Raw genomic sequence first — 18037 nt, forward strand, 5'->3', positions numbered from 1 at the left:
TTCCGGGCCTTCGCGACGTGGCGAGGTACAGGGAGAACAACTTGGAAAGGTTGCAAAAGATCCACTTTTACACAAACCTGCAAGGCCTTCGATTACCAGTTGGACTACCACTTTGTAGACACACAGCTTTAGGAATGCTAGAAATACCAGAGGAGAAACAAGAAACACCAGAAGCACTGGGGAGAGACAAAAAGCAGCAGAGAATGCGGCAGTCGGTAGCAAGACTGATAAACTGCTTGTGACATATTATTAGACTTCATCAACCAGGTTCTAGTTTCTGGAAAGCTGACTAATACTAGTCCACATTCCACAATTACCCCAACCGAAGGTTAAATTTGCTCCTTGGATTCCGTTCCGTTTCTGAAAGCATGATTAGCGTTAACCAGAAATAAAGAGTTAAATTATACCACCTAGCGAGGTCAATTGACTCAGAAATCGACGCAGAAGAACTTCGCGTTATAAAGTCTGTACAACAAATTGAAGAAAGTAATTTATGTTACCATAACAATAAGTGTATTATCGTTTGTCTTACGATGTAGTCGCTTGGAGATCTAAATCGCGAGGTTTCTATCGAGAGTGCAGAACAAGCTGTTCTACGGAAACTAGAGAGTGACCCCACTCCTGCTGACCGCACGACGTTAACACCTGCTCAAATTGCGGACCTTTTACACTTCGTATTAAGATCTACGTATTAATGGATCGATTAACGAAAAACGAGAACGCGCAGCTATGGGGAGCCCGGTTGACGCGGTTATTGCTAATCTCTACATGGACATCTTTGAAGATAAAGCAATTGAATCCGCGCACTGCAAACCTAAGATCTGGAAGCGCTACGTGGACGATACCTTCACTATCCTGGACCGAGACAGAGTTGACATCTTTCTGCAACACCTCAACAGTCAACAACCGACCATCCGTTTCATCATGGAAACCGAGAATGACAGCAAGATTGCCTTTCTCGACGCGTCAGTTTCAAGAGAACCAGACGGCCGCCTTACCACCAGCGTCTACAGGAAGCCAACTCACACTAATCAATTCTTAGCGTATGATTTGCACCACCCTCAATCAATAAAACGTGCTAGTGTGAAGTGTCTGTACGGCCGGGTGAAACGTTTCGTGACCAAACCATCAGTCATCTCTGAGGAGAAGAAGGATCTGTCATCTGTACTGTTTTCTAACGGATATCCCTCCTCCTTTGTGCAGAAGGTCATTAGGCAAGAACAGCCCCCAGGAAACAGCCCATGGCAGAGTTTTAATGCACCGCCGTTTTACCCTACGTAGAGGGAGTATCGGAGCCTCTTCGCCACTGCCTAGAACAACAAGGCATTCACACCGTCTTCAAATCCGAAACGACGCTTAGGTCACATTTGGTGCGACCTAAGGACACCGTCGATCCGGCTCAACAGGATGGAGTGGTTTACAGGATTCCCTGTGAATGCGGTAAAGTCTACATCGCGGAAACAGGGAGATCCATGCAGGAGAAAATCAAAGAACACGACAGGGATATACGAATCGCCCATACCCAGACCTCCGCCGTTTCTGAGCACGCCCACGAGAGCGGCCATGATCCGCTTTGGAACGAGGTAAAGTTTACTGATCGTGACCCTCACTGGTACACCCGTTGGGTCAAGGAAGCTATCCACATAAGACTTCACCCTAATAACATCGACAGGGACAGCGGGATTGAAATTCTCGAAGCGTGGATTCCAACGATTAAAAAACAACACATCAGCAGAGTGGCACAACAACGGACCGCTGAGGGAGCAACTTCTTGCCGGAACAGTGAGGATCAAAATGCGACCGTCGTGATACAAATGGTGCCGCGTAACCAGTCGACCTCATTGCCTGATGAAGTCTAGCAGTAAGCAGTCGAAACGTCGCGATTTATATCTCAAAATGACTACATCGTGAGACAAACGATAATACACTTATTGCCATTGTATATCTACCACGATGAACAACGATAACCTCTAACTTTTTCGGAATAATTTATACTAGTGTAACGAAACGTTTTTGAGACGTATGTTTTGAATGAGACGGAAGTTAAAATTGTACAGCTCGGGCGCTGTCGAGCGGGCAAAAGCTTCGGAGAGCATTAAACTCGCTGTGGGGTACTCGTTGCACTACATGTATGCCAGCGTACAGGGTCGTTGTAACTCGTCCATGAAGGCGAAGCAGAAATAATTATTCAACAAAACTGGATCTCTCATGCGCACATTAACTCCTTAACTCAGTGTAGCACTGAACGGACGTTCGGGGTAATTCTAGTAATTCAGTAGTTCGGTAATTCAAAGTTGTAAAATGTACAAGCCTCCTTTCGTATACTCCAAATATGCTAAGAGGGTTCGGTAATTCTTTCAACTTAAATTAGGTTTACAGCACAGCAAAATAGAGAATTAGTCTTTATTAAAAATCTAGGCTCAGAAAGGATATTGAATTGGAAATAGGACAGCTGATAACAATACGAGTTGGTTCTAGGATATTGTTTCGTTAACTTTGCCCCGTTTACTAGAGATACACTCAACGACCTGAATTCAATTAATACACTCGACTGAGCTTGCTTAAGCTTTAATGGCTTCTCGTGTTCACTCTTACAGCGGGTATGTGAAGAGCTACTCTAATCGCTTGTACACAGAGTCCCTAGAGCGGTTTTCAATCAAGAGTCTCTGGCCAATCGCAACAGGTACAAATAGCGCAATGAACCAATCAGAACTCAAAGCAAATTGATGTAACCGGCGCCAAGCGCGGGAAAACACGTGCGAGCGAGAAACGATTGGTTTTGGTTTTACATCTTATTGGTTGAGAGAGTGACGCAAGTTTTGTTAACCAATTACAGAGCGCAGTAATGCAAAACCAAAGCAAAAACGCAATTACATTCAACACAATTCAAAACCGTTCTAATTTGATACTACCTGTATTGTACAATTGATTGGTCGTTGCTAGGTGCTAATCAAGTGTCAATCACTGTCGCAAATTGTGTAGACTCCTTAGAAAACTAACTATACTAGTGACGCAAGGAGTCATAAAGTCTCCGACAATTGCGCTGGACTTGAGAAGATATTAATACTTCCTGGCTGAAAAACCATGTTTACCGAAAGTCGATTAGAACGGGAAAATCTAAGGACCTGTATTTAAACAGCTTTCGTTCATAACGCAATAATGATCGGAACTTTCGCTTCGCTAGTGATTTGTGCTAGCTCCTAGTAATATTCCAAAACACATTACGAGAAGGGCTGAATAAACATTCTTTTCGATGAGTTATCCACATGTACAGATTATTAATTTCCTAAAACACCAAACTGAAAATGCTTTTCGGTTTCTTAGAGTTGAGTTCCTTTTTAGCACTAGTTACAGTTCCTATTATGTTCCACTTGGCAACTTTAATGACAGATTGTCGGTGGCAATCAAGCTGAACGTAACCATTGTAGGACTAAAGTCTTCTTCAGTATGGTGGTCGAGAGCTCTGTCTCAAAGAAAATCCTTTTTTCAATACAGGATACAACGAAATAGAAATTTAATCTACCTGAATTTTTTGAAAACGGGCAGGCTCAACGCAAGTCCAAAGTAGCCTTTTTATTTCTTTTTTTCCGTCTCATCTCTGTTCCTTTTCCTTTCTTCCTTCTTTCGCCTCATTGTGATCCTTCTTGGGGGCCAAAAACCGTGTTTTGGTGTTATTTCAAGCGGGCACCTTTTTTCAAAATTTGGGAAGAATTATAATACAGTCAACTCTCGCCTTGCGGACACCTGGCAATTACGGACACCCCAATACAGTCAATTCACTTTATTGCGGACACCGTCGGGACCGCGAGTTGGTGTCCTTAATACCGAGAGTCTGTAATAGGGGGATTTAATTTCAGTCAAACGTCTACACTCTATTTTGTCCGGGGATTTAGCTGCTGTCCGTATTACAGTCAACTCTCGCCTTGCGGGCACTTCGCTATTACGGACACCCCAATAAAGGGAGTTGACTGTACAAGCAAAAATTCCTTTGGGAGGAATGGCACCCTAAGGGAAAAAAAAGTACGGACGGTATTGTTTGGCGTCAGAACATGCAATTTTCTATCGGCGGTGGTACGTTGATAAGAGGCTAACTCTGTGTGGCTCTTTACACAGTAGTCATCTCAAAATTTCCAAAACGTTTTACTAAACGTTGAATAGATAGACGATTTTGATTTGCCAAATGAAAAACTTCCAGGTAGAAATAACTCTGGAAAAGTCGTCCAAAAGTTCTCAATTGGAACTTTCAAAAGGAAAAGGCACGAGGCCGTTTAACAGTCTTGGCCCATATCATTCGGGATGATTAATTGATTTTTAATTTATTTATTCTATTTTTTTGACAAATGCCCTTCGGTACAGCCAAAAAGAGTTGGTTTCTTCTTTTCTGGGAACACCTTCATCCTTCATCCTGATGGAAGGCTGATTTCAGGCCAAACGTAATCTCAGATAAGTCTTATTTCACAGCATTGCTCTAATGACCGTGCGTTGTGTGGATCTCGCAACTCATTTTCGTCCTCCTTAGACATACTTACATGTAATACAAATGTATCATCTTTTGCAATGAATTTATCATTAAAAAGTAGTGACAGTGGAATCTCGAGAAATCAGTGTTTTGTGATCATGCGATCGAAACACGTGATACAATATTTTATACTCGGCCAGTTCCCTTGCCTACAAAAGGCCGGTTTCAGACACGATACGATCTGTAGCACCTCATTTTGAAACCCGATTTACGACCGATTAATAAGATGAAAATCGCTCTGATTCAGAAATCAGTCGGTAATGCCACGGATTGTTTTTGTAAGGTCGGGCCTACACTCACAGAAACCACCACGCCTATCAAAACTCAAAATCAGTTAATTAAGTGTTGAGGACAGATTCCCGAAGCGCTCCTAAGTTAAGTATGTTTCTGAACAATAGTCTGTTGTTATTCCAACAATAAGGGTTTGTCAAGAAAACAATACCAAGGATACATCATAACTTGGGAGGGTTTCGTGAATCTGACCCCTCGTGTCTAAATACCCGTATATACGATTTGTGCTCTGATACAGTCGGGCCAGTAAATCATGGGGTGCAAACCGGCCTTAAAACGAACGCATGGAGGACAGCTTTTGTGGTCGGATACAAACACAGCGCTTTGCGATCCTTTGATAACGAGAGAGTGAACAATTTCTACTATCTGACGATGGTTTGTGCTGATATGGAACGCAGGCTTTCAGGGCCTGAAACGCATGGTCTGTCGCTTGTTTTTCCAAACGAGCTCCACAGAACACGCACTTGAGTTGGCACCGAAAAAAATAATCCAGATCATTTTTATACCCGAGAGTTAATTTGATTGTGTGCATGGTTTGAATAGCAACATAACCTTTGCAACTGATCAACCAAATAGAGTACTGTAAGAACGGCAAACTAATATACCGAGGTAAAACAGCAAAACTGCTGATGGAAGTAACTCATATGAAATACATATATTTTGAACTGTCGCAGTAATTTATGTAACTTGTGCAACTGCGCAAATAAAGCCTGCAAAAAATTCAGACTGGAACGGGATTTCAATCCATGAACCCCAAGATACCGGTGCAGTGTTCTACTAACTTGGCTATCAAGCCAACTGGGAGCTGGTCATAATTCGTAATACGATATATACACTTAGAGGTGAAGGGATAGAAGGAAATGTAAAAAACATATAGATTTGAACGGAGGGTGAGAGAATCAATAAATGAGAGAAAATCGCAGTTATGTACTTAACTTAATTAGCTGCTAAAAGAAATTCTGAAAAAAAATTCAGTCAGCTGGCAGTCGACGGCTCAGTTGATAGAGCCCTAGAGACTGGGGATTGGAATCTCATTCAAGCCTTCTCAGGTCGCCTTCATGACTACATTGGTGTCTCATTTATCGATTCATTCATCTGAGATAAAATATATGAATTTTCGTATAGCTCATTTCCATCGAAGAAACAACTAACAATTACCATCGTGAGAAAACAAACGTGTACGAGAAAAATGCAAAAAGAAAGAGAGGATATATGTGTTACATGTATATGCACTGCGGATGAAAGACTTAAAAGAGGAAAAGGTTGTCGCAGTCATATACGCAACCAGGCTGTTGCGAAAAACCTGAAAAAATTCAGGCTTGAACGGGCTATATAACTGCATGAATTTTTTCTGGTTGCGTTTATAACTGCGAGAACCTTTTCCTCTATTAAATCTTTCATCCGCAGTGCATATACATGTTTCACATATATTCATATTCGTTTATTCTTCACGGGTATATATTATGATCTCAGAGCATGACCAGCTCCCAGTTGCCTTGATCAGATAGCTCAGAAGGTAGAGCAATGCACCGGCATCGCAGAGGTCATGGGTTCAAATCCTGTTCAAGCCTGGTATTTCTCATTTAACGAAGCCTGTTAATCTCGTACCCATATCTCACTCGGCAGGTTTGAAAATGTGAGATCTCCCTTCCGCATAACCGTGGGAGATCTGGGTACAAGATTAGTAGCCTGTGTACAACCGCCCCCTCGCTCAGGGAGGGGAGGGGGTGGATGTACATAGGCTAATTAAATGTGCATGCATGACCTTTTAAATATGAAATTTGGCGGCAGAAAAACCAATGAAAATAAAAGAGTCGTGCGACCTGCTTCAGAAGCCAGAAGACAAGTGTTTACGAACGCTTGTAGATAAGTAGCAATGAACGCTTTGTAGCTAACGGTCACATGGTACAAAATCCACCATGCTGAGACGCAAGCTGCGCACTAGGACATCCAATAAAAAAAAAATTCAAATTTGACTGGATGAAGTCGCTTTGTTTTGCATGTCTCAGTGCGTACCTTGCGTCCCAGCATGGTGGATTTTGTACCACGTGATCGTTAGCTACAAAGAGTCCATTGACAGTCAGTATCTACAAATCTGCAAATAACACGCGAAAGGAGCACTTTGAGAAGAAAAACAAGCTTAATGTTCTGATTGTTAAATACCGCTTGTTTATGAAACGAGTTGTGTTATAATATTCGGTTTTGTGGACTTCGGAGGCAACTTAAATATGTGTGGTTTTTATCCCGCGCGTTTGCCTGCCTGCCACCGGAACATTCAGCCACGTCAACATACAAGATAATAACCTTTGCCATCCGGATGGGTAAAAAAAAAACAGTTTGTACGCACGAAGATCTTTTGAGGAAACCCACTCACCCAGGCGTTTTTAATCCGTTTGAGGCCCTACCCGCTACAGTCTGAACCAATCGAAATTTATCAAACCTTGTGATCCGATAATCAGGAGACCAATGAAGGTCTTCATTCAATAAAGAGTGGTTGTTGGCCATCAAGAAAAAAATTAAAATGGTAATTTTTGTTTAACCTTTTTCTTCATGGTAAACTGTATGCTGGGGTTTCTGGGGTTGAGACAATCAAAACATGACAAAGCGTCATGCACTTTCGGTGAAATAGGCCATAACATTTTGCTACTGAGAGTTCATGGCTTGTGACGTTTTATTGTATCGACGTTATGTTGACGACATTATCTCCTTTTCACTACTGTAGAACCCTGTGGTCTGATCAAAGCGATTTGTACATAAAGAAATGACTGCATAAACGTGGCTAGAAAAAATATACACTTGTCTTCAAGTTACAAACTGTAAAGTTACAAGCCGTTTCAGCAAAAAGTAGGCCTATCCGAGAATGTTGCTTGAGCGCACTCTTTATTCAAAACGATCGGTTATACACTTGTGACACAGGAAGGAGACCAGGAGACGGCACAGACTGCAAACATCTTCATTTGAAAGGAATGACAAAGATGCATCCAACAAGTCGCTCAGTACTTAAACCCACCAGACAATTTTCACAAATACGTTGCATTCTGTTGCATTTTTCTGCATCATTGTAATGCAGCATGCCGCAAAAAATTAGAGAAGGCTCATCATCTTCTAAATCGGCAATTAATTCCCTCGGAACCATGTTTCCACTAATGGTGAGCCTTCACTGCTCACTATGTAACCCACATGCTATACTCACAGTTTTTTGAGTCGCTCTGACAAAGGGCTAACACTCGAAACGTGAGCTCTCCAATCTCTTATATGTTGCACGTTCGTGGCTTTTTGATTAATAGAGTTAAATTGAAGCTTTGTGCCTTCCAATACAGAGCTATTTTTTGCACAGTTTATGAGTATGTGGGGAAAAGTAGACCTTTGGAAGGGCAATAGGCCTTATCTTGAAGCAACAGCGTTTGTATGGAAATCCGAAGTCAAATAATTTTCATAAAACACCGCTTCTGAAAAAATTCATGAATTGGAAACTTTAGGGACTTTGCAAAGGATTTAAGAGAAAATGACTGCGAAATGTAGCTGTGCTAGAAAGCATCTAGTTGCGTTTTGACATTTCCATAAATTTGTCTGTATAGCGAACCAGCCGCGAACTGCTACTAAAAATAGTTCGCGGGAAAAAATACAGGGTGGCACAGGCACATCCCTCCAATTTTTCTTTTTTTTAAATCCTTTTCCTAGTGACAAAAGTTTCCAATTCATGAATTTTTCAGAAACGATGTTTTATGAAAATTATTTGACATTGGATTTCCATACAAACACTGTTATTTCAAGACGTGTTTGCCTACGCGTCAAAATGGCGTCGAAAACCGTGATAAGGCCTATTGGAATCGCCCTTGCAAAGAAATACTTTTATAAGTGGTAATAATTCTAAAAACCTCTCAAATACATAGCAGTGTATAACTGTTTCAAATTGAAGCTTAATTAAACTGAGGAGTAACAGTTCTTAAAACAAGTACAGGTGAAGGATATCTCTGGCTGACTGAAGTTGGTTAGAGAACGAGTGATCGATCACAGGCACTCGTAAGTGCCGCCAACACAACGTCTGAAATATGATTTTATAATTGTTATACCAACAACCCACGACTGATTTAGGGCGGATACTCCAGATGTGTCTATCAAGGAAGATAACGTGCTGCAGTTCAGGCACTGGTAACCACTGGTTCCTCTCCCCTTGCAGTGGCCAGAAAATGATAAAAGCAGCAGGAACCATCCCTGTCCAAAGCCATAATCCTGTGACTCAGTACATTGCCAGTGGATAGAGGAGAATAAACCCTAAGGGATACAGACGTGCATGACAATGTATGGATTTTGTTTCAATTAACTCAGAAAAATGCACGCCCCCCCTCTCCCCGCCACTTTTCTTTCTGGATTTCAATCGCCCTTGTGATCTGCTTGTCCCACGTAGTCATAAACCACGCTAAACTATCTTACCTTCGTTAAGAAATCAGAGGTTTTCTTACGATCCAAAGATTCACAGAACGTTTACACAGTAGTTCAATTAGGAACCGTCCTTAATATGAATGGTCTCGTAACCTAAACCTCGACCCATCCCTAGGTGGTATCGTGACAAAAACTGATGGATATTTTTACCTTCGCATTTGAGATAAAAGGAGCCGCATGGGTAACATTCCCTTCTTTGTGTGTAAATGTAAGAACGTCTAAGAGTTATTTCGATTTATTAATTCATTTATATACTGCCCCGCGCCCTACGGGGAAATAACCTTTAGTGTTACTTGCGCGAAAACGTTAGCAAGTGCAATCTTACTGACGTGCTCGTCAGTCGTTGTAGCTCTCCAAATTAAACTTGGCTTTGGTTGCATTGTTTGCCAATGGGGTGAGACAAATGTAATGTAATTGGTAAAACCCAAAACGCTTCAGTCTGGTCCCAGTAGCAAAGCCTTCGTGAACAATCCATCCTCACCAGTATTTTGAATGAAATAGAAAATCCACCGACGCTAAAGCGCTTGCCGTCTGTTAAGAGCTTTTACTGATGAGATTACGGTACGAGGTATTTTAATTTGTAAAGGACAGTCGCGTTTCTCGCACACGGCAAGCATGTCATATCATTATTGGGAACGAAGCTAGCTGATACCGTGAGACTAGACTTGGGTAATGGAGTTTGATTTCCTTGGGGCTACAGATTTTTTTTGTCCCACAGTCAAAACATTTATCGTAATATGGGAGTTGTCTCTGTAGCCGAAACAACAATTTAATTAATTAATTAATTAACTAATTAATTAATTAATTAATTGATTAATTAATTAATTAATTGTTCCTTACCTTTGCCGGGCGAAGAATCGACCAAGTTAATTTTTTTTTTATTTTAAAACTTAGGATTACTTTTTTCTCTCATTTCACCATTGTAGACCGCGAGGATAGTCTTTTCCAGGTGTTGACATTGTTGGCAGCAGGGCGAAGAATAATATGCGCCCCACTACCGGGAATTCCTGTAAAAGCAATGGCTTTGGGGACGTGGCTGTTCTTTAAATTCAATATTTTCTTCGTCCTCAAACACGAAGCTAAATGTCCCAATTCTCTCTTCACAGCAAAAATATGAAGCCAATATGTTACCCTTGTTCCACTCCCCGATTTTTGTCGTCGCCCTATACCCCACTTTGGAGCCTGTTCATTGACTCCTGTTTTATGCAACCGATCACGACAATTCAAGAAATTTGCTGAGACAAAGTGTTATTTCATTGTCATTGGACCTGCACCCACCACCATTTTACTTTGGAATTGTTTCGCTCAACGTTATATGCGTAACAATCTACGGACAGAAGGCAAAGCTTAAAAGTTTGTGAATGATGCACTGTCTGATTGTTTAGCTATTTTTAAATTTGTTTGATATTGTGAAAACATTTTTTAGGTAATTTTAATTTTTGTTATTTTATTTTTAATTTTCAGGGACCCACTGAAAACCGCCAAGGCGAGTGGGCCCCCTGGATAATTATTATGCGCAGTAAAACTATCTGTATGCACAGTATAAGAAAGCACCACAGGGCGCGTAGCGTAACCTGTGAGCCAAGCGAAACTTAAAATAGCACGTGAATAAATCAATGAATTATATATACATGTATAAAAAATATAAAATATATAAAAATATATAAAAGTCATAGTCTAAAAATATAAAATATATAAAAATTATTATTATTATTATTATTATTATTATTATTATTATTATTATAGAATAAAACATAGATTTTGTCCTATTTCCCGAAATGTTCTTTTCAATTTCCTATTTTTTTTTTTATTTTTTTATTTCTTTTCTTTTTTTTAACATTCAAACTCACTCACGCGACGCAAGGAAGTGTAAACATACCACTGCACAAAGAAAATCGAAAATGGCGTCGAGCTGATCGGAGAGGCTGCAAGATTGAATCCAGCATGGTTTAAGCGGTGGATCTGGCTAGCGGAAGTATAAACAAAGGGATTTCTAAAAGAAGAAAGGAAAAGCTGAACTTGGATTTTACTGTAAACGATAATAACCAAAACATCGGGCAGAAAGAAGCGAAAAGAACACCGCAAGGTTGGTTCTGGAAGAGTGATTTTCAATTTGCAGATCGATTAGACTTTCATATAAAGACATCTGTTGTCTCCTAACAACTGATAAAGTAATCCCCGGACTAAAATCTTGATCTACGTTTTTTATTCCGGTAAGTTAGAGTCAAACGTTAGGAAATGGAGCCGATAGCGTCCTTGGATTCACTTCCCGTTTTGTAGCGATTTATCTTTGCGACTGAGGTTGGATTAAATAATTCATTGTTTCGTTCTCGTTCCCTCATCAGGAATCGACACACATTCCATTTGTTTTCCTTTTTTTGCTGTAAAGATCTTACATTGAAGCTATTCAAGATCAAGGGCCACACGACTCTAACAAGTAAGTGAAAGACTTACAGAACCTCTCTTAAAGTGGCCAGACGCTGCTAATGTGTTGAAGCTCAAAAATTTATGAATTTTGTCAGGCATAAGAGCGTGTTGGGTACGACAGTGATATTTTCGTGTGGCAAACATCGTTACTGAAGTTTGAGAAATTCCATCGCATCATCAGACACTGAAGCGGCGGTGGATCCGTAACTTTCATGTGCTCAAACCAGCGCATAAATTAATCGTTGTTTATTGTGAATAAATCGTGACAAGTCATGCATGCTCTTTTAACCATGAAAACAATTACAATGTTTGATCATCGCAAATCCTGTCTTTTTGCTTTTACTTTTAGGTTGTACATTATTTCATGTTGGTTCCATTCTGATTTTTAAAAAAAACGCAAGTGGAACCAGGAGCCGCGGGCGAGTGGTTTCAATGCCAAGTTTGATTATTTTATGGCGTCATTTTATGGTGGAAAGAGTATAGACCATAGAAAACTGCTGTCGATTTATTTTGTACAATAATATGGAAATACAAACGGGGTCGGCTTTTTCTTCCGCTGAGGAACGCGCGGGTGACAAAGCGAAAGCAAAAGCTTTCTATCAACTACAAACTCTTGAACAGTTATAAATGGTTTTAGTTTCGACATCAACCAGGGTTTGCGCAGTGGTAGAGCACTCGCCTTCCACCGGACTCGGCGTCATATGTGGGCTGAGTTTGTTGGTTCTCTACTCTGCTCCGAGAGGTTTTTTTCCGGGTACTCCGGTTTTCCCCTCTCCTAAAAAAAACTAACATTTGATTTGATTTGTGTTGTGTTGAGTTGAGTTGATTTGAATTGCTTTAAAAGGGGATACCCTCGATAGGGATAACCTCTGGTATCTCCTGTTCATGGTATCGATGTTTACATTGATCAGATTGAATAAAGTATTATTACTATTACTAATCTGCCAACTTTAAATCTTGTAAATTTGTGATTGGTTTTTTTTTCCTGCCGCAAAACAATTGTTAACTTGTCCTTACCTTGCTTTACATGTGACGTCGTGTTTATTGTCGTAAACGGGCGCACCATTTTCTATTTCCTGTTTGAGCAAAGAAACAATCATAATCGATCACGTGACATCTATTGTCAAGACTCGAGGATAGAGGTGTGTTAAGATCATCAAGTTCTGTGCCGCTACCAAGTTTGGTGGTCTTTCAGTAAATGACTGATCGGTTTTTTTTGTTATAACGATACAATTAAGAGCCAATTAGTTAGCCTTTTCCTTACCGAGACCTACTATAGTGGATCCTCAGCTCTTAACTTGGTCAGTATTTGCTCAATTACAGTGACATTTTGTCAGCAAATTGATCTTGGAAAGATCTTTTCGTTTCAAAGGAAAAAATATGGTACTCTCTGGTATCTATGATGTGGATTACCACCCCTAGGAATTGTTGAATATTTTCATTTATGTGATTACAGACTCGGACATATTTCAGAGTGTTCTATGCATAAAGAGCTGCAAAATAAGCTACAGTTTTGAGGTGTACCTATCACATGAGTCGATAGTGAAATTTTGTAGTTTTTAATTTTTGTTTAAAAACTATTTCTATCAAAAATCTGGCTTTCTTCAGTATCTTGATTTCAGAAATGACTTACACTCATCAAGAATTACTACTTTTAAGACGTTTTAATGGTATATTAGCAAGCTGGGTTTTCTCTACCGTTTTGGAAAAATGGGCCAAAAAATTTGGTAGGGAAAGGGTTAACTCCATGCAGAGACTCATATTAGTCCCTTTCAATCAATCAATCAATCAATCAATCAATCAATCAATCAATCAATCAATCAATCAATCAATAAATCAATCAACTTTAGTTACCCTCAAATTTACAGTGTAGTACTAAAATGCTAATATCTTCGAGCCTGGACTTATTCTCACCGTATCCCGACCTGCCAACTTTCGGTCCCCATCCCCACTGCTTTCTCGTATTCGTACCCAGAGTTCTCACTACTGAGGGGCGCCTGGGACCCACGGGCAGCTTCCATTTTTTCTCAAGATAGCGCCGAACTTGGTAGTGGCCTATGAGATTGGATCCAGTATGACTTAAGTGGCGGCGCTGGCCAAGAGAAGGGAAAGCCGTTTGAGAGGTTTTTCACAGCGATTGATCCACGCCAGTACTAAGTCACTTTGCAAGGTTGGAAAAACTTGGAAGTCAAATTTGACCCGTCATTTGAGAAGACTACTTCAAAGACCTCGCTAAAATTCCCTTGAAAGAACGAGTTTAATCTCTGACAATGGTTTCCTAAGAGTTTTCCACAATTTTTTTAAATTTGTAAATTCTTGCAAAAATATCAGGAATGGCTCAATCTTCACCACGCCTGCTTGATGATGCGAACAATTTTATCCTAACGTTTTATTAAAATTGATGTTATGAAACAACCTCGTTCCTAGGATCTCTCCTCTTCACGCCCCAGGACGTGAAAAGGAGAGAACCTGGGAACGAGGTTGGTGTGAACCACGTTTATAAACAATGAAGAGGACTTCTGCTTATATCCACGTTACAAATTCACGACTTTGGCATTTTATGCTAATATTTTTAAATTAATGTGTTCGACAATGTTTTGTGATTTTTACATTGTAAATAACCAATACAAGAATAGCACGGTATTTTGCAATAACATATACCAGTCCTGGCGGAATATCGTCAACACTGAATATTTTACCATAACTTGTCAATAGTGAGTTTACAAGTCAACGTCAATTTTTCCAATGGTTTATGAATTGAACAATTATTTTATCCTAAAGATTGCCATAGAGTATTTACTGACAAGTGTTTTTCGGCTAACCAAACGGTTTTTATGCGCAGGCGATGCGCGGAGGTAAATGTAAAAACGCGGGCGTTGTTGAATGGAAAAAAGGCGGGGAAAACTTTCGTAGATCACTAAACTTTGCAGCGTGGCACTTGTTACGGATGCCGGGGTACAGGGTCGTTGTAATTCGTCCGCGGAGGCGAGGTAGAAATAAACCTTCAACAGTACTGGAACTCTCGACTGGTTTATTCGTAATCGTTCACAGGTACACTTCGGCCACTTATGGTAACTCATTCTGGCAATTCAAAGTTGTACAACGGTCGACCTTTTTTTATATGTTCTGAGAATAACAATTAAGTTCGGTAAGCCTTTCAGCTAAAATTAGTTTTACAGTAGAGCAAATAGCTCAACTCCTCGTTATTAGATGAGACAGCAGGATATTGCGCTGGAAGGGTGCAATTATTACTATTTCCTGGATGTTTACCGAAAGGGCGATTAAAACGGGAAAATCTAAGAACCTGTATTTAAACAGCTTTCGTTCATAACACACTAACAATCGGAACTTTTGCTCTAAGCTAACGAGTTGTGCTCGATCTAATACTCCAAAACACCCTAAGAACACGGCTACCAAGTAATTCACATGTAAAGATTATCAATTTCCTTAAACACTGAACTGAAAATACTTTTCGATTTCAAAGAAAATGAATTCCTTTTTTAACATTACAGGGAAATAGTCCTTGTGACAAAACGAAGCGGGACGCCTTGTTCGATATCCGATTTTCCTTTCCTCGCGAAGACTCTTCATGAAAATATCCACAGAAATGAAGCGAGAGGATATTACACAAAGCTTGATGAAAGGGAAAATAGCGATAATCCACAAAATAACCTCGATAAACGTGGATTTCTTTCGCTCTTTGGTGCTCGCTGGTGATTTTCTCATTTTCCGTCTGTGCGAAAATCAGCTAGACGCGCAATGCCTTTTAGGTGAACATGGGTCTTTAACATAACTTTTACTCAAGACCATTTTAACTTTTTGAAGAAGCATTGGTTATTCAATTTGAAGCTAAACAGCTTTACTGTCATTACTCGTCATTGAATTTATTAACATCTGAGAAGACTTTTTGAAAGACTTGATTAACCCAGTAGTCGTAAAGTGTAATGCACTATATATACGTCTGCTTTCTATAAAGGTTTATCTGTTTCTTATTTCATAAAAACACAAAAATAAAAAATAGTGAATGCTGGTTGTCTGACGTTGAATTCCAATTGTGGTGTACATTGTATTTTTCTTGATCATGGAGGACATTTTGAGGTACACCAAGCTATAGAACCACATGTCACTCTTCAGTGCTACAAGTTTATTACTGTTAGGCACCATTATGTATTACCCTCGCTAAATAAAGAAAAACTACTACTACTACTGCTACTACTTCTCAGTGTACATGTGGTATGTATATAATGATGTTGGGTTTCATTCTTCAAACATGTATGCAGCACATATACTGTAGATCAGTGACATACTGTAGTTAGGCCGGGCGTCTAGCACTTCAACCAGTCTTGTCCAATCATTTAAGAAATGGCTGCTTTCATTGATGAATTAGGGCTCAATAAAGATCTTTTGATGTGCCTGGCTACAAATGCTGTAAATGCTTTCTTTATTCTCCCTGGGGCTTATTCACTCCGTATGTGCTTCCTCATGTGAATTTTCTTCAGGCTGGTAAATAGATAAGACAGATGGGACTTAACAGAGAGAGAGAGGCATAGGCATAACAGAACTTTTAAAGTAGATATATCGGTATTTAATGCCATACTCTAGCGTGGGCATAAATAGTGTGGTACTGGTAATTAAAATGCGCGTTGTGTTGTTCATTATACTGTACATGTTGGTACTAATTATAAGTCTGTGGATCTTATGTTTGACCGGCTCTCCAATAAGACCCAAAGTTACTGAGGAGTATGTGAAGCTTTACATGAAGGCTCCATGTTTTTGTTTTGCAGATTTGTGTTAAGGTCAGCTTTGAAATCATGTCTCAAGAAGTGCTTGAACCAAAACCCTATTTTTCCAATGGTGCAAAATTGAAAGTAACTCTTCTTGGTAGCGAGTGGACCTCATCAGCTGGTGGTTTGTCTACACTAAACAGAGAGCTTGCAATTCATTTGTCACAACACCCTAAAGTTGAGGTCTCTCTCCTAGTCCCAGAGGGTGCTTGTAAAAATGAAGACAAAACAGAGGCTAAGAGTTATGGGGTAACTGTTGTTGATGCCAAGGAACGCCCAGGCTATGAACCTCTTGACTGGTTGAGCTTCCCACCTCAAGATCTCACCATGCATGTTGTTGTTGGCCATGGTGTGAAGCTTGGTAGGCAAGGGCAGGTCATAAGAGATAATTCTACTCGATTTCCTAATTGCAAATGGGTGCAAGTGGTGCATACTGCTCCAGAAGACCTCAGTAGGTACAAAAGCTACTCTGATCCAATTTCAAAGGGTGAAAAGAAACACCAGGTTGAAGTTGATCTCTGTAAAATGGCTGATCTGGTTGTGCCTGTTGGACCGAGGCTGGAAGATTTTTACTCTTCATATCTCCGACGATGCAAGGAGAATCAGGATATTTTCACTGTCACACCAGGTCTTTTTGAGAGGGAATTTGGGGACTTAAAACAAGCTCCTAATGAGAGTGGTGAATTTAAAGTGTTGTTATGTGGTCGTGGTGATGATGAAGACTTTGAACTAAAGGGATACAACATTGCCGTTGAAGCATTTACTCATCACTTGCTCAAAAGCAAGCCTTATCATCTTATCTTTGTTGGTGCTTCTGAAGGAAAACAGGATGAGGTAAGAGAAAAGCTTCTCCAACGTGGTATCGCTGAAGAGCAACTGACTGTCCGAAAGTTTGTGCAAAATAGAGAAAAGATGAAAGACTTTCTGAATGAAGTTGATCTTGCCATTATGCCGTCCAGATCAGAGGGCTTTGGTCTTGTTGCCCTTGAAGCACTGTCAGCTGGTTTACCCATTCTTGTTGGTAGCAAGTCTGGATTTGCTAGAGCATTAAAGAACATTCCTTATGGAAAATCATGGATAGTTAACTCAGATGACCCAACAAAGTGGGCAGAGGCAATTGAAGGTGTCCGTGCCAGTCATGCAGTGCGGCTTGAAGAGATCAAGTTTCTAAGAGCTTCTTATGGCAGCAAGTACAGTTGGAAGGAACAATGTGAAGCCTTTGTGGAAATGATGTGCAGAATGGTTCATGGTATGAGTTCTTGCTTGGTTTTCATCGTTTCCATTCCAAATGCAACTGCAAATTCAGGCTGTAGTTATAATTATAAACACCGTTAACTCCAAGAGTAGAATTTATGGTCCTGTATTAATTTGTTCTAACCTTTCAGTCTGTTAATGGAATCCTATTGTGTGACAGTTAAAGTGAAAATGAAACCTATTGACCACTACAGTTCTGAAAGACTGGTTGCTTATCAAGATCGTAATAATAGAAATAGAAATTTGGATATGTTTCACGTTTTTACAGCATTCTTGGGAGTTAATGATTCAAGTAGGTGCGAAGTCGGAATGTAGTGAT

General features: G+C 40.1%; 2 protein-coding genes and 1 pseudogene across 4 annotated transcripts in view; all 3 read left to right on the plus strand.

The window, feature by feature from the left end:
- The window catches only part of LOC146455539 (uncharacterized), a 362351-nt gene that overhangs the window by 21751 nt on the left and 322563 nt on the right, over window positions 1–18037 (plus strand). Inside the window, exon 1 of one of the 3 annotated variants that reach the window (XM_085094236.1) lies at window positions 11130–11466. The exons of 1 other annotated variant lie outside the window; for it this stretch is intronic. The gene's annotated coding sequence lies outside the window, so the exon portion shown is untranslated. Of the gene's footprint in view, window positions 1–11129; window positions 11467–18037 lie in introns of those variants that run through there. One more of the 3 variants, XM_085094239.1, reaches the window with a different exon arrangement.
- LOC146455540 (uncharacterized) overlaps window positions 1–18037 on the plus strand; it is a 58342-nt gene that overhangs the window by 19517 nt on the left and 20788 nt on the right. Inside the window, exon 3 of the mRNA XM_085094282.1 lies at window positions 16465–17713. Coding sequence (XP_084950408.1) covers window positions 16492–17713 — 1222 coding nt within the window. The 5' untranslated portion in view covers window positions 16465–16491. The remainder of the gene's footprint in view (window positions 1–16464; window positions 17714–18037) is intronic.
- On the plus strand, window positions 730–1828 carry LOC146455542 (uncharacterized; annotated as a pseudogene).

The sequence above is a fragment of the Pavona decussata genome, unplaced genomic scaffold (genome assembly GCF_977016875.1).
Source record: "Pavona decussata unplaced genomic scaffold, jaPavDecu1.1 SCAFFOLD_273, whole genome shotgun sequence".
Classification (NCBI taxonomy): domain Eukaryota; kingdom Metazoa; phylum Cnidaria; class Anthozoa; order Scleractinia; family Agariciidae; genus Pavona; species Pavona decussata.